Source organism: Tachypleus tridentatus, chromosome 2, assembly GCF_004210375.1.
Source record: "Tachypleus tridentatus isolate NWPU-2018 chromosome 2, ASM421037v1, whole genome shotgun sequence".
In the NCBI taxonomy this organism is placed as follows: Eukaryota; Metazoa; Arthropoda; class Merostomata; order Xiphosura; family Limulidae; genus Tachypleus; species Tachypleus tridentatus.
The window spans coordinates 142,375,238-142,391,011 of NC_134826.1; the positions used below are offsets into that span (position 1 = coordinate 142,375,238).

Here is a 15,774-nt window from a genome sequence, read left to right on the forward strand (position 1 = left end):
ATGGATAGACCTGTTTGATAACTAGGTTGTAAAAGAAGATTAATAACTTATTGTGTTTTAGGTTGTTAGACTTTTGTTATTTCATGCCTAGAGAATTCTGACAAACATTACTCAATGAGCAAGCTATTCAGCAATTAGTATGTTCTTCAGCAAATAAGGAATAAAAAATTCCTGTCGTGTCGCATGAAAAATATCGTGCACCCTTAGTAATTTTATTTCTTGAAATTTACAAAACAAAGTGAAAAATAGCATTATATATGAAGTTTAGAGTTTTACCGATTAATTCACTCAGTATGTTTACACAGAACATTACTTTCTGTGTACTCACAGTTTTAAAATTAAGATAAGTTTTATGTATTGTTCACTGAATGCAACAACTTTTAACTAATTGTTTTTAATATGCTGTTATTCTAATGCCATTAGCTACAGTGTGAATTAGCTTAAGTTATAGTGTGTATACATCAGCAGGCTTGGTCCCAGGTTCCAACCTTTTAATCACTTTCTTCATTTCATAGTTTTAATGTTATAACTTTTAAATTAGGAAGCATGTTTTCACAAAATTGTGCATGTTATGTTTTTAAAATTTATTAAATAATGTTTTTCAAGTCTTTTTTTCCTTTTTGAATGTTGACTATCCAATGTGCAAAGTACTTTTGATTTTAAGATTAAAAATACTTTTGTGAATCAAAAAGGTTTCAAATTTCATATATAAAATCTTTGACATTCATACAATTATCAAGTGTTTGCTAGAAAAAACTTTATTTTCACTACTGTATCTAAGTGCAGGTTGGGCCAATTTGACTAAACTTCCACTATGATTTATCAAGTTTAGTAACCTGTATTTGGATCTAAAACAAAATATGAAATTTCAAGCCCACTAATGACTTACTTCTTGGAATCTAGCATGAAGATTTTGCCATGCAAATACTTTGTAAAGATTGCGTAAACCACTAGAGGGACATTCTGAGTTTTTGATTGGTTATACACGTGGGTGAAGTTGCTATGGTATTTTAACAAATTAAAAAAGTGTGTGGAGCCACCTTGATTAATTCAATAAATGTATTAATATCTCAGAAAATAGAAAAGATGGGAGGTTCTTACTTTACATCCTAGCTTGTCAATATCAGTAATTTGAATATGTGATCCATAAAAATACAACTATAGACTTAACATCTAATTTGTACCAGTTTTATATGTAACATAGTATGCAACACACAAAAACATCACTAGATAGGTGTGTTTCTTAATACTTACTTTTAAATTAAGAAATTAACTATTGAATAATACCAAACTCTGAATTATAACCTGTAGTTTGATACCATAACTTATTGGCATACGTTCATAAAATGCTGAGTCAACAAACGTGACTAATTTTGATCCGAGTTGTGTCATGTAGTAACAAAGTGAGTTATAAATCATTTAGTGTTTAAATCTTAACCAGCGCATAACATTTAGAAATATTCCTTTCTGTTTAAGCACAGTATGTCAGTTTAATTGTATAAATGCCACTGACGTAAACAACAAATAGCAGCCAGTTTTGACTTAGCAGTTATATATTAATCATTTTAGTAAAATAAACTATTTGGCCACAGGACATACTTGCATGCAATACAGTTTAGTGTCTCACTTTACTTGCAACATGTAGTGTTCTAATTGCAAAACGTGTTCATTATATAACAAATTTCTAACTCTGAAATGGGTTTGACACTTTCTACTCCAGATGAACTGTTACAGTTGCTTCTGGGATGTATTATATATTAAGTTCTTTACTTGTAATTATTCCAAGTATGACAGATGGAAAGGAACTTATTGACAAATGATCTGTTGTTCATTTATATCATAAAATAATTTATAAGGAAAAACATTATTCATCTGTTAGTGATGAGGATATAATTTCTTGTGATATACGTATTTTGTTTGTGTGTTTTTTGAATTTCGTGCAAAGCTACACAAGGGCTATCTGCACTACCCACCCCTAATTTAGCAGTGTAAGACATTTGGGCTTCTCTTTTACCAATGAATAGTGGGATTGACTGTTACATTATAACACCCCCCCCCATGGCTGAAAGGACGAGCATGTTTGGTGCGATGGGGATTTGAACCTGCTACCCTCAGATTATGAGTCGAGTTACTTAACCACCTGGCCATGTAGGGCCTTGATATATTTAGTATAAAATGTTTTATTTAGATGTTGGTGAAACCTTGGTCTATAACATTTTAACACACCTTACATACTTGAAACTAATTTGTTTATTAAATAATAAGTTCTTTGTTTGATTACAGGTTAAAGTTCAAGGTCAAAGCATGGAAATGTTGAGAGCAGCTTGTCAGCAGTTTTTGGGGAAAAGTGAATCAGAAATCAATCATATTGCCTTGGAGACATTAGAGGGTCATCAGAGAGCTATCATGGGTCAAATGAGTGTTGAGGTGGGATCAGACATTTTTTTGCATATTTAAAAACTGTAATGTTATTTACGTACACAGAGTATTTTTGTGAAATTCAAGTGTGCAGTTTTTCTCAAAATACATGTGTCCTGTTGAGTTTTCATAAGTTATGTAGGTACATGTTTGGGAGATACATGATGTAATTATACAAGTTTCCACCAACATACAGAAAACATTAAAAGGACAGAGGCTCACTGAAAAATAAAAAAAAAAACTTTTCAAGCATGATAAATGAGTCTTTAGGGTGTGAAGTGTCAGTTAGGTTGATGCAATAAGGTAAGTAAAAAATGTTGAAAACCAAACTGGTCTTTTCTTTTAGTCATGTAGATCCTTTTAAACCTAAACACTAACTGCTTACGTATCAACACTGGATAGTATTTTGCAGTTATATGTTTTACTTTAAAGACCTCCAAAGACTTCCATTTATTTTAAAGTTGAGTTTTTTTTTCTAACACCCAATAACTGACAGAAAACAATGTGTGAAATCAGGCACATCTTTTATTAGTTGTTGACGGTTTTAGTGACTGAGAAAAATAGCACTTTTGAGGCATAAGGACAGGGGCTTACCCACTCGTAATTCTCCTGTGCATGTCATTGCAAGTTTGAAAAGAAGTCAAGTACTCAAGATTAAAACTAGTTTTAATCTTCAGGTAGGTACAAATCGTATTTAATTTCTTCAGTGTTTAATGTGTATGTGAAAAGTGTGTGCTGAATAGTCCACATTTGGAGTACTGTGTTCTATCTTGGGGCCTGAGGAAAGACATTGAATTGCAGTAAAGCATTCAGAGGAAGGGTTGTCATAAGAGGATTGATTAAGATCCTTGAAATTGTTTATTCTTGAAAAAAAAAAGAGTTGGAAGAGATCTCGTTGAAGTGTTTAAGTTTGTGAAAGTGGTACATCAATATTTTTCATATTTAACAGTGATAATTATAGAACTGTGGGACATGTATAGAATTAGGTAAAGTAGAAGCTGTATATAGCTAAAACAAGTGTATTTTTTTTAAATAGGGTGGTTGGCCTATGGAATAGGTTGGCTTTGGATGTTGTGGAGACAGTAAATTTGAGTGAGTTGAAATGAAAGTTTGGTGGATATATGAAGGATTTAAAAAATTATTAATATAATAGTTTTAGTTTGCCTTGGAGTATTGGTCAGTTGAGATGGACCAACAGGTCTTTTATTGTCCTTACATATGTTTGTAAGTGTTAAGAACAGTGACTAGTTGAATAGCATGAAACAGTTATTAGTTTGCCATTTGTTGGTTAAAGTTTAGTTTATGTGAGCTCTTGAAACAGAATTCTTTAATTATTCATTATCCTTTTTGGCATTTTATTTTTATTATCTTTTGACCTGTTTGTCTAAATCAAGATTTATTATCCAAAATTGAGAATGCTGCATTGTTACACTCTGGTGTATTTATTTAAGAAAGCCTTTAATTGTTAAAGCTATTAGTAGTCGTATATTTATGACCTTTATATGTAAAATGAAGGCAGTGCTTTGTTGCTTATTTTTGGTAGTTGGATTACAATAATTTTGAGATTTCATGTTATGGGTGACTTGTTATAGTTTAGGAAGATGTAAAAGTGGAACTTCCTGTTGAACATCTTTGAGTTTTGAGAACACTGTAAGTTTAAAGAAGGTTTAATAATGGTTTAGGTCACAAATATGTGTATGGCCGAGAAAAAAAATGTGGCTTGTTTCATGTTTAAAAATCAAAGAATAGTGTCATTACCACAGTTATGTAGGATTATCTTAAAACTTATTATTATAAACATTTTTGCCTAGTTAGCAACAGGAAGATAATTATATATAGTTATCTGTACTTGTTATGTGTTACAGTATTTTTGTTCTTACTACTTTGTTGTTACTGAGTGGCACAACAGTAAGTCTGTGAACTTAGTGGTAAATGCTGATTTTTGATACTCGTGGTGAGTACAACACAGATATCCCATCATGTAGGTTTTAGCATAACCACAAACAAAAACAAGTATTGCTTTCTTTTTAAAACATGCACGGCATGATGAGATATGGTGTTGCAAGAAAGTGGTCTATTAGTACTGTTTTGTGGCACACAAGATGTACAGTCAAGGTACAATTGTAGGAAACCCCTGTAGGGTCTGTAAAGGTCATGAGACTTAATGTAATGTCATATGAACAGCCAATCTACAGATTAGACACACCAGTATAAAGGATTATATACTATTTTTAAAAGCTATGATGTAAAGACTTCATCTTCACCATCATGGATCTCCTCTATAAGGTTAAATGACTTTTAGGGGTCTATGAACACATGCTGAGAATTGTAGTTTATTGTATTGTGCATTTCTTTAAAGTTCTTGAAACTATGTACTTTATTTTTCTATCCATGAAGAAAGTTTGGATTGTTTTTCAGGAAATATATAAAGATCGAAAGAAGTTTTCCAAGCAAGTTTTTGAAGTTGCATCATCAGATCTGATTAATATGGGTATTACTGTTGTGTCATACACTATCAAGGACATCAGTGATGATCAGGTAATCTTCTAATTACTTTGCAGAAGAGCTGTTGTTTTTTTCTAGTTACTAAAATAAAGCATTATTAAAGATTACATACAGTTTTGTGATGCCTTGTATTATAATATAGATAACACAAGTATTTAGGGTATTAGATTAACCCTATTGCAATGGATCATAGGTCAAAGGCCATCTCAGTAAGTTTAGTATCAAACTAGATTATAATTAAAATTTTTATATTATACATTATGTATTAATTTAAAGTAAATATTTAAAAATCACACCTAAATGTTAATTTTTTTGTGTGTACATGTGTGTTGCGTGGGGTGTTGAATGAAGCATTAGTTAAAATTAGGTGTCTGTGATGTAAAAATACAATGTGTGTAGTTTTGTTTGAATTAGGAACTCAAGGTACTGATATTTAAAAAGTAGAATATAAATTAAAAATCTCCAGTTTTATCTGTGTCCTGAGATGTTGCTACTGTGCAGAATCAAACCCAGTGGTTCTGCTCACCTCCTTCAAGTTTTGAAATGGTTCCTAATATACAGTTAATTCTATATATGACATGTTAATATCCAACAAGTGGTTTTCTCAGCCATTTTCGAATGAGACAGACTTTTATAAGTTACTTTTAGCTTGTTTGAAATTTAATTTTTTTATACCCAAATACCCCTCAGTTACTAAATTTGAATTATAATGGAATTGTATGATGTTGATATATTAATTTATGAATTTTTGGTTATGCACATGTATGTATAAGAAACCTAAAAAAATGATCTTGTTTCACATTCTTCATGTGTGAAATTTCTTAAGGCTTAGCAATCTATGACAAGCAGCAACAAAGTACAAAGGTCACGACTAGAAGAATAATTGTTTGCTTTACTTCTTTATTTACTGTTCTGTTCACTAAGAAAAATAAATTTAAATGTATTATAACTGAAGTGTGACTGTGTTTTACAAAATAACAGCAAAGACAAATTACTTTGTGAAAGTCAGTTTTATATTCTTGGAAATGGTATCACGAGTGCATATGTGCTGTGTCGTAATGTCTATAAAATTAGCCAGCAAGGGCTGAAAGGTCAACATAATAAAAGTAATATATATGTATATATAATATATATATATATGACCTTTAAACTGTTAAATTACATGTTTTTGTTTTCAAGTTATAATCTGTAGCCATTCTAGAAAGAAAAACATAATTTATATTTATTTCCTAATTTTTTATGATGGTTACAAGATCAGTCACATCTGTTAAACATGTACAGAGATACATTATTGGAAGTAACAGACGAAGTATTTAATACCTATTTGCAAGTTATAAAGATTTCACATGTGCAATTTGGAAATTTTCTGATATACAAAAGTATTTTTAATCTTAAACTGAAAATTATTCTGCATGTTGGATAATCAGCATTCTGAAAGAAAAGAAATTACAAGCAAATCTTTAATTAAAATATCTTAACACTTAATTCAAAAACCTGATATTTTGTGTACAGAAATTTGTAATGTTTACCAGTAATTTGAAAGATGCTGTAAACATGTATGTACATTATCAAGAATCATAGTATAATTACCTTCATTGCTACAAGTTGGATGGATTTCACTTATTATTTTTACCCATGTCAACCTAACTCTCGACACAAGCTTGGTTGAATTGACCAGTTATGTGGCCTTTATGTATTCGTCTAAAGATGTAACGGTTTTGACACTACCAACTCTTACTATAGTACGTATATCATCATAAAACTTTCCTGACTTTCATTAAACATTACAAGTTTTCATAAACATAAAATCAAATTTTTCTATTGATGTATTTTTAATTTATCTGTAAATATGTCAAGTTTTTTCTTTCTTGTTTGAACATAGTGATTTTCATGTTCAGATTAAAATTTTTCTTCATCTCGGAAATCTCAAATTTCACTTGCATAACTGTAAAACGTCCATATATTTGGTTTCAATAACATTATATGTTACCTGTTATTTTCTCAACCTTAACTCTACTGCTAATTGAAGAATTGATAGAAACTTTAATTCTCCTATTTTCTCTCTAGAATACTTCTAATTGTAACATGGCACTACATTTTTATCCTAAGCAGCTTTAAACTTGTAACAGCATAAATCTGTTTTCAATGTAAATGTTGTTTTTTATTGTCCTTATAATTGTGTCAGACTACTATTCCTGCAATTATAAGTTGTAAGTTGCTATGCTGTCGAATTACAGTACTCATGAGCTACTTGAGATGCTCGCATACATGTCTTGTTGAACATTTTAATTAAGATATTATTTATTTTACCTAATCCGACTTTAACTAACCTAAAGAAATTCCTATTTTCACATTTTAGTTACTTTTATTATAATAATTGTTTATTTTTTTGTTTTTTAATTTTGCACAAAGCTACTCGAGGGCTATTTGCACTAGCTGTACTTAATTTAGCAGTGTAAGACTAGATGGAAGGCAGCTAGCCATCACCACTCACTGCCAACTCTTGGGCTACTCTTTTACCAACGAATAGTGGGATTGACCATCACATTATATTGCCCCATGGCTTAAAGTGTAAAAATGGAAAAACAAAAATTAGTTTAAGTTTTTGAATACAAGTCATTAAAAACCTCGTGAGGGTTAAACAGGTTACATTTGATGTCTTGATAGAATCTTGGTTAATAAGAAACTGTAACTAGAGACAGAGAAAAAAAACTATAGAAACTGTAGAAAGTATTGTAATCTAAAAAAGGAAGCTTTTCCATGACTACATTACAGATTTGTGTGCTCACCTGAATAGATGCTTAGTTAAAAGATGTTGTAATTCTCTCATCACATAGTAGGACAAGGTAATTTTTCACCTCTCTTCTAGTTTAAAAGCTGCTTCACCTTTAAAATTTATGGTGTAGAAACATAAAATATTTGCCTTTACAAGATAAATATTTTTCATCATTCATATAATCAAATTGTAACTGACGGAAGGAATTCTTAAGCCTAACATGTTATTTAACATTGATTGTTTCACACTTAAGGATCACATTAAACATTACTCGTTCACACTGTATTGTGATTTCCCAAACAATACCAAAAATTATATCTAGATAAATAGCTTTTGCCTAAAATGTTATCTGGTCTTAATGTATAATTTTGAATTTAATTTTTTTTTAAAAAAAGGTGATTTTCGCAAACCTTTTATGTTTTTATTTTCTATTTACATTTGGAGTAGCTTTCTGGTGGCTCAACAGCAAGTCAGAATGATCATAAAGATTTTGATATCTGTGGTGGGCAGAGCACAGATAGCACATTGTATAGCTCTGTGCTTAATAACAAATATGCTTGTAATAAAGTAACAACATGGAAGTACTATATAAACAATTTTTCACTTTTTCAACAGTTTTGTTTTACTTGTTTTAGACAGTTATAAAATGCTTTAATGTACAGTACACAAGTGGAGTTGAATTAAATCTGTGGTTTGTTTTTGTGGCTTTAGAACAAAAGGATTCTTGATTTATTGTGGAAGGACTATATTTAGTCCAACCATCTTGTTAATCTTGCAAGTATTCTGATGATAAAAGTGTCATGATTTTTCATTTAACTAAACCTTGTTAAAAACTATTTTAATGACAACATTTTCATATTATTTGTAGTTTAATTTGGAAGATAAGTTTTTAACCCTTTTGCTATGAGCATTCTTTTGTGCACATATCATGAGGTTGTTTTAGTGAGTTACGTTCAAAATTTAAAGTTCTTTTTTCATGGTATATCAATAAATCTATCATAAAGCTAAGTTTGTAAGATATTAATTTTATAAAGCAGTATTTAAAAACTCTTGAATTTCCCCCTTGTGTAAGAACTGTGACATTTTTCTCTTTCCTGGCATCACCTGCTCTCTGATGTGTTTACTACCTCTTGAAGAGGTACAAAACTTAATGTAAATTACTTATTATAATACTATGATTGCTCATTCATCTGTCTATTACATTCCTTCCTTCAGAAATTTCCAGTTTTTCTTTTCTGCCTTTCAATACTATAATATTTATAACCAATAGAAAGTCAGTGTTTTTATTTATGAAATAGTATATTGTAGTGTATTTCCTCTAGAATCTGAACGTCCACCCACATGTTTACCATGTGTGGTGACCTGTGGTTGAGGGGTACAACCTTAACACACTACTTTGGCCTTGAATAACTGTAGACAGGTGGCTTTGGGTTGCCCCCCTCCTCTCCATGTCAATCACTTGGTCCACTTGCGACAACTACGAGTATTGGACATTCTCAATAGGTGTTTTGGACGTTGTGTCTAATACTGGTGTTTGGGTATAGTGCTCACAAAACTCTGCAGTGTTCTTGTTTGGCATTTCAGTGCAACCCTTGTGGTAGGTGGGAAGAATGGGTACTGAAATGTTCGTATTTTATTATGGGTCCTCATTCATGAACAAAAAAATTAAAATGGATGACTGTTATACGGATCACCTTCAAAGTCGAACTGAACAACTTGATTTCTCATTCTGTATTTCTTGTCTCAAAAGAAATTAGTGGGGCTTGCTGGCTGCCCCAAATCAGTAAGGAAGCTACATTCAGGAGACATATTGGTGGAAACATCACAACCAAACAAACTCTTCCTGAATTTGAAGAGCATGGGGAATATACCCTCTGAGGTTACTCCCCATGTGACCCTGAATTTCTCAAGAAGAGTTATTGTTGAGAGGGACTTGAAGAACATTCCGAAGTCGGAGATCCTTGCCGGTTTTTCCAGAATTTTTTGAATATAGATGCACCATATAAAAAAGTTATAAGATGGAACTAGTAAGTAGAAACTCAGACAACTTGACTGACCTTCTAGTTCGAGAATTAATGGGTAATTTTTATATAGGTTATAAGAAACCATTTATCTTGTTCTTTTCAGAAATATATAAATATAGAATGTCTTTTTAAAAAGACTGATTGGATATTTCTGAGAAAATAATCCTTAGATAAGTGAAGTACTGTGAAAATCTTCCAAGATTTTGATGAATCTTTTATGCTAGCATGAATGTAGTTCAAACTTTTGAACCTAGACATTTCGATTTTTGCACAGTATTTCATATTGATATTGTTTTATAAGTAAACTAAGTTAGGTTTAGAACTGAGAAAAGCACATCATATGTATAGATATCCAAGTGTAGAAATATCTAAATATAATATTATTTTGATGGTAAGGACTTTTGTAAGAAATAAACATCCAGTTAAAGCAAGTAAGGTGTGCATACACTGAGTAAGTAATGGAAGTACTTTTAGGAAACTAACATATTTCTGAAATATATTTACTTCTTGCAGGGATACCTTAAGGCACTGGGAATGGCACGCACAGCTGAGGTGAAACGAGACGCTCGTATAGGTGAGGCAGAAGCCAGAAAAGACTCGCAAATCAAAGTAGGTGAAACTAAGATTACAGTGTTTTTAAGTTAACAACCTAACATTAATTTCTGTGAAGAAATAGTTTCAAGGTTTATTGAGAAAGTAAATGGTTGGATAATATAATAATAATGAGAGATGAGTAAAATGTACAGAACAGATTTTCTTACTGCGATTTGTTGTTTTTTTAAATCTGTATTATGAGTAACGTATGACGTGTCAAAAAATGCGTAAACCTTGTAGTAGGTAGTTCAAAATACTCTTATAAGAGTTTCTTAAAATGAGTAAACAATTAGTCCACATTAGTAGCTAAGTGCAAAACGTGTACATATAATATTGGAAAATAGTACTTTGGTTATGACCCATTTTTAAAAAAACAAATCTAAATGCATTTCACAAGCTATTTAAATTTATCTTGAACTTAATGCTATTTCAATAGTGTAGTGCATTTTCGTTTTTTTGGGTTGTTTTTAATAGTTGTTGAGACTGTAGGCAATTGGATAGCCAGCCCTCAAAATATTCTTTAGACTACATTATTTTACACATTTCCTTTGTGTGTGTGTCTGTATTTAAATGATTTTCTTGACAACAGGAAGCTATCGCAGAAGAAGAACGAATGGCTGCCCGTTACCATAACGATACTGAAATAGCTAAAGCTCAGCGAGATTTTGAATTGAAGAAAGCAGCGTATGATATGGAAGTTAACACAAAGGTATGATTCAGAGGTTTAACTGATTGAAACAGAACAGTTACTTAACAATAGTAGTTCACTGTTCTTTGCAAAGTCAAGTTTAAATTAAATTTCCTAGTTTTGGTAGGGAATTTCTTTGTCTCTTTATCTTGTGGTTTAAACATGTTTCCTCCTAATAACAAATTCATGAGTTTGCGTTAGGTTCTACTAATACTTACTTCCCCTGAAAAAAAAGAATCAAAGTTGAGTCTTTCAACAAATAGCTAATCAGTACAAAAAATTATCTTTAATCAGTAAACAATATAAAGTAAACTTGTGTGACTTCTGATGTGATACCTCATCTCACATAATAGTTTACATTAATTTGTACTTCTCTTTATATGTGCAATTTTTGCTTTGCACTAGCCTCGATTTTCGAACCTTCATTCATGTATTTAAGTGATAAAGTTGTTCTGTAGCATGCAATAACTGCCCACTCTCATCACATCTGTGTTTGATGATCATGAGTGCATTTTTGTTTTCACTTTAACTTTTTTGACAAACTTGTGTCTGTTATAATTTATATTTTAAATTTTCCTGTGCAAGTTTGTTTGTTTTTTTTTCTACGTGATGAATTCTCAATTTCATGTGACAACTATGGCTTCTGGTATGGATCCTGAACCACTATTGTGGCTTTGGGCTCCACGCTTTAGATGTCGGAAGTCTTTGCTGCATTGTTATATGCAACCTGCAACATATTCTGAGGTGCTGTTAGATCTCCCTGGAGGATCTGTTCTTGGGTAAATCAGTCTCTGGATCACTGCTTATTTTTCTAGTCCTAATTGAATAAACCAGAACCAGCCTGCTTTTGAAAATAAGGTTTTTTTTGTTACTTAGTGTACTGTTTTATGCTGCTGGGTTTCTCCCACTATACTGTTACTTCCTCTCCCAGTACAATATGGGAGTCCTTGCCCATCACTGGTTTCTAGTTGTTTGAGTGAGGGGCAGCTTCATCCTGAGTGTGACCAGTTTTACTCAGTCAAAAGTAGAGTGGTGAAGTGAGGGGCAGCTTCATCCTGAGTGTGACCAGTTTTACTCAATCAAAAGTAGAGTGGTGAAGTGAGGGGCAGCTTCATCCTGAGTGTGACCAGTTTTACTCAATCAAAAGTAGAGTGGTGAAGTGAGGGGCAGCTTCATCCTGAGTGTGACCAGTTTTACTCAGTCAAAAGTAGAGTGGTGAAGTTCTGTTTATGGTAACAAGTTTTCTTGCTACCATGGACTGGAAGATGTACCTGATGCCTGGATGTTGGTAGTATGGTGTTGGATTAACATGGGACAACTAACACAAGTCCTCTTACATGTGGTTGGTGAGATGTTTTCTTTTGCTGCAGAACAAATGAAAAATTCTTGACACTGCCTGGTTTTAACTGTTGTTCACCCACCACATTTGCTTTCTCCCCCTTTTAACATTACTCAGATGTTGGGTTCCTTGGTGGACTGGTGTTGGTTTTATACTGGATCTGCACAACTGCCTTAACTGAGTTATTGAAACTGAAGTTGTTTTTCTCTATCTGCTTTCTGCTTTTGAGATGAAGATTATTTGGACCATTCTTTCTTATCAGACCAAAAAGACAAATACTCGATTCTTCCTGTTTTTTGACTGGAGTTTACCCACTCAATACCATAGTCACTTTATATAATCTGATGTGTTCAATTGCAGCTTGGTTATGTGTCTTTTCAACATGATTTAACAACACAACTGTAATATGTACTGAGAAACTTGTTTTAACCTGTCATATATTTATTTATACACATTCTAAGTGCTGGTAATGTTTTTAAGTATGTTATGTGGAGTCATTATTAGTATGAAACAAAAACATTTTTAACTTTAGTAAAATAAAGTGACCAACATCACAAATATTAAATTTTTTTCTAACTGGTTTGTCATATAGAAAGCAGAGTCAGATATGGCCTATAGTCTGCAAGCAGCTAAGACTCGTCAGCTTATCAAAGAGGAACAGATGCAAGTGATGGTGGTGGAGCGAACCCAGCAGATCCAAGTACAGGAGCAAGAAATCCTCCGCAAGGAGAAGGAGCTTGATGCTGTAGTGCGGCGTCCTGCCGAGGCTGAAAAGTACAGACTAGAGAAGCTTGCCGAGGCTAACAAGTATGTTTGTTTTTGTAACATGTGTATTATTCTCAGTGTTCTGTCTGGTGGCTTAGGGGTAAATTTCATTGTTAATGATTATAAAAATTATGTTTCAGTATCTGTGATGGGCAGAACCAAGATAGCATGCTGTGTAGCTTTGTGATTAACAATCAGAAAAACCCGATCCACAATGTTTATAGTGATTTATTACATATGTAGTTATAATAATTTAAAGTACAAATGTATGTATTGTTGTGAAGCTTTTGGAGTAATCAGTGTTTTTAGCTTAAGGTTTGGTTTAAACATAACTGCCAGCATTTTATTTTTTATCTTTAAGGTTTTAAATGCTTTCAATTGCCTGAATAGTTATTGGAATATTTGTGTTTATTATGATTCTTATGCAGTGAACACTATTTGGTACTTATAACGAGAAAGTTTTGTTGAGAAATATGTTAATTACTTGACATTCAAAACATTCTTCTGTTACATAGACTGTTACTATGCACCTCAAATCAAACGTGTTGATCTATCAAAAACTTGTTTTCAGAAACAAACCATGAACTCTTCAGCTAGACCACATTGGATATTATGAGATTAAAAAAAACCTCGATTTTGTTTGAAAAAAAAAAATCACGTGTGTGTGTATCTCCATGTCATTTTTAACATTGTTTTAATTAGGTAATGAATTTTTTTTAGAAACCGTGTCGTAATGGAGGCAGAAGCAGAATCTGAAGCGGTTAGAGTGAGTATTAGTATGTTGTTTAATGTCAGAGTAAGTATTAGTATGTTGTTTAATGTCAGAGTAAGTATTAGTATGTTGTTTAGTGTCAGAGTAAGTATTAGTATGTTGTTTAGTGTCAGAGTAAAGTATTAGTATGTTGTTTAGTGTCAGAGTAAAGTATTAGTATGTTGTTTAGTGTCAGAGTGAAGTATTAGTATGTTGTTTAATGTCAGAGTGAAGTATTAGTATGTTGTTTAATGTCAGAGTAAAGTATTAGTATGTTGTTTAATGTCAGAGTGAAGTATTAGTATGTTGTTTAGTGTCAGAGTGAAGTATTAGTATGTTGTTTAGTGTCAGAGTAAGTATTAGTATGTTGTTTAGTGTCAGAGTGAAGTATTAGTATGTTGTTTAATGTCAGAGTAAGTATTAGTATGTTGTTTAACGTCCAGAGTAAGTATTAGTATGTTGTTTAACGTCAGAGTGAAGTATTAGTATGTTGTTTAACGTCAGAGTGAAGTATTAGTATGTTGTTTAACGTCAGAGTGAAGTATTAGTATGTTGTTTAGCGTCAGAGTGAAGTATTAGTATGTTGTTTAGCGTCAGAGTGAAGTATTAGTATGTTGTTTAGCGTCAGAGTGAAGTATTAGTATGTTGTTTAGCGTCAGAGTGAAGTATTAGTATGTTGTTTAGCGTCAGAGTGAAGTATTAGTATGTTGTTTAGCGTCAGAGTGAAGTATTAGTATGTTGTTTAGCTTCAGAGTGAAGTATTAGTATGTTGTTTAGTGTCAGAGTGAAGTATTAGTATGTTGTTTAACGTCAGAGTGAAGTATTAGTATGTTGTTTAACGTCAGAGTGAAGTATTAGTATGTTGTTTAACGTCAGAGTAAGTATTAGTATGTTGTTTAGTGTCGTATTAGTATGTTGTTTAGTGTCAGTGAAGTATTAGTATGTTTAATGTCAGAGAAAGTATTAGTATGTTGTTTAATGTCAGAGAAAGTATTAGTATGTTGTTTAATGTCAGAGAAAGTATTAGTATGTTGTTTAATGTCAGAGAAAGTATTAGTATGCTGTTTAATGTCAGAGTGAAGTATTAGTATGCTGTTTAATGTCAGAGTGAAGTATTAGTATGTTGTTTAATGTCAGAGTGAAGTATTAGTATGTTGTTTAAAGTCAGAGTGAAGTATTAGTATGTTGTTTAAAGTCAGAGTGAAGTATTAGTATGTTTAATGTCAGAGTGAAGTATTAGTATGTTGTTTAATGTCAGAGTAAGTATTAGTATGTTGTTTAATGTCAGAGTAAGTATTAGTATGTTGTTTAGTGTCGTATTAGTATGTTGTTTAGTGTCGTATTAGTATGTTGTTTAACGTCAGAGTAAGTATTAGTATGTTGTTTAACGTCAGAGTAAGTATTAGTATGTTGTTTAATGTCAGAGTGAAGTATTAGTATGTTGTTTAATGTCAGAGTGAAGTATTAGTATGTTGTTTAATGTCAGAGTGAAGTATTAGTATGTTGTTTAGTGTCGTATTAGTATGTTGTTTAACGTCAGAGTAAGTATTAGTATGTTGTTTAGTGTCAGAGTGAAGTATTAGTATGTTGTTTAATGTCAGAGTGAAGTATTAGTATGTTGTTTAATGTCAGAGTGAAGTATTAGTATGTTGTTTAATGTCAGAGTGAAGTATTAGTATGTTGTTTAACGTCAGAGTGAAGTATTAGTATGTTGTTTAACGTCAGAGTGAAGTATTAGTATGTTGTTTAACGTCAGAGTGAAGTATTAGTATGTTGTTTAACGTCAGAGTGAAGTATTAGTATGTTGTTTAACGTGAGAGTGAAGTATTAGTATGTTGTTTAACGTGAGAGTGAAGTATTAGTATGTTGTTTAACGTCAGAGTGAAGTATTAGTATGTTGTTTAACGTCAGAGT

At 31.9% G+C, this 15,774-nt stretch overlaps 1 protein-coding gene across 1 annotated transcript in view; it reads left to right on the forward strand.

Moving 5' to 3' along the window:
- The window catches only part of LOC143245271 (flotillin-1-like), a 39,427-nt gene that overhangs the window by 11,243 nt on the left and 12,410 nt on the right, over positions 1-15,774 (forward strand). The window contains exons 4-9 of the mRNA XM_076491429.1: positions 2,284-2,427; positions 4,837-4,956; positions 10,237-10,332; positions 10,907-11,026; positions 12,937-13,151; positions 13,830-13,875. Of these exons, the coding sequence (XP_076347544.1) occupies positions 2,284-2,427; positions 4,837-4,956; positions 10,237-10,332; positions 10,907-11,026; positions 12,937-13,151; positions 13,830-13,875 (741 nt within the window). The remainder of the gene's footprint in view (positions 1-2,283; positions 2,428-4,836; positions 4,957-10,236; positions 10,333-10,906; positions 11,027-12,936; positions 13,152-13,829; positions 13,876-15,774) is intronic.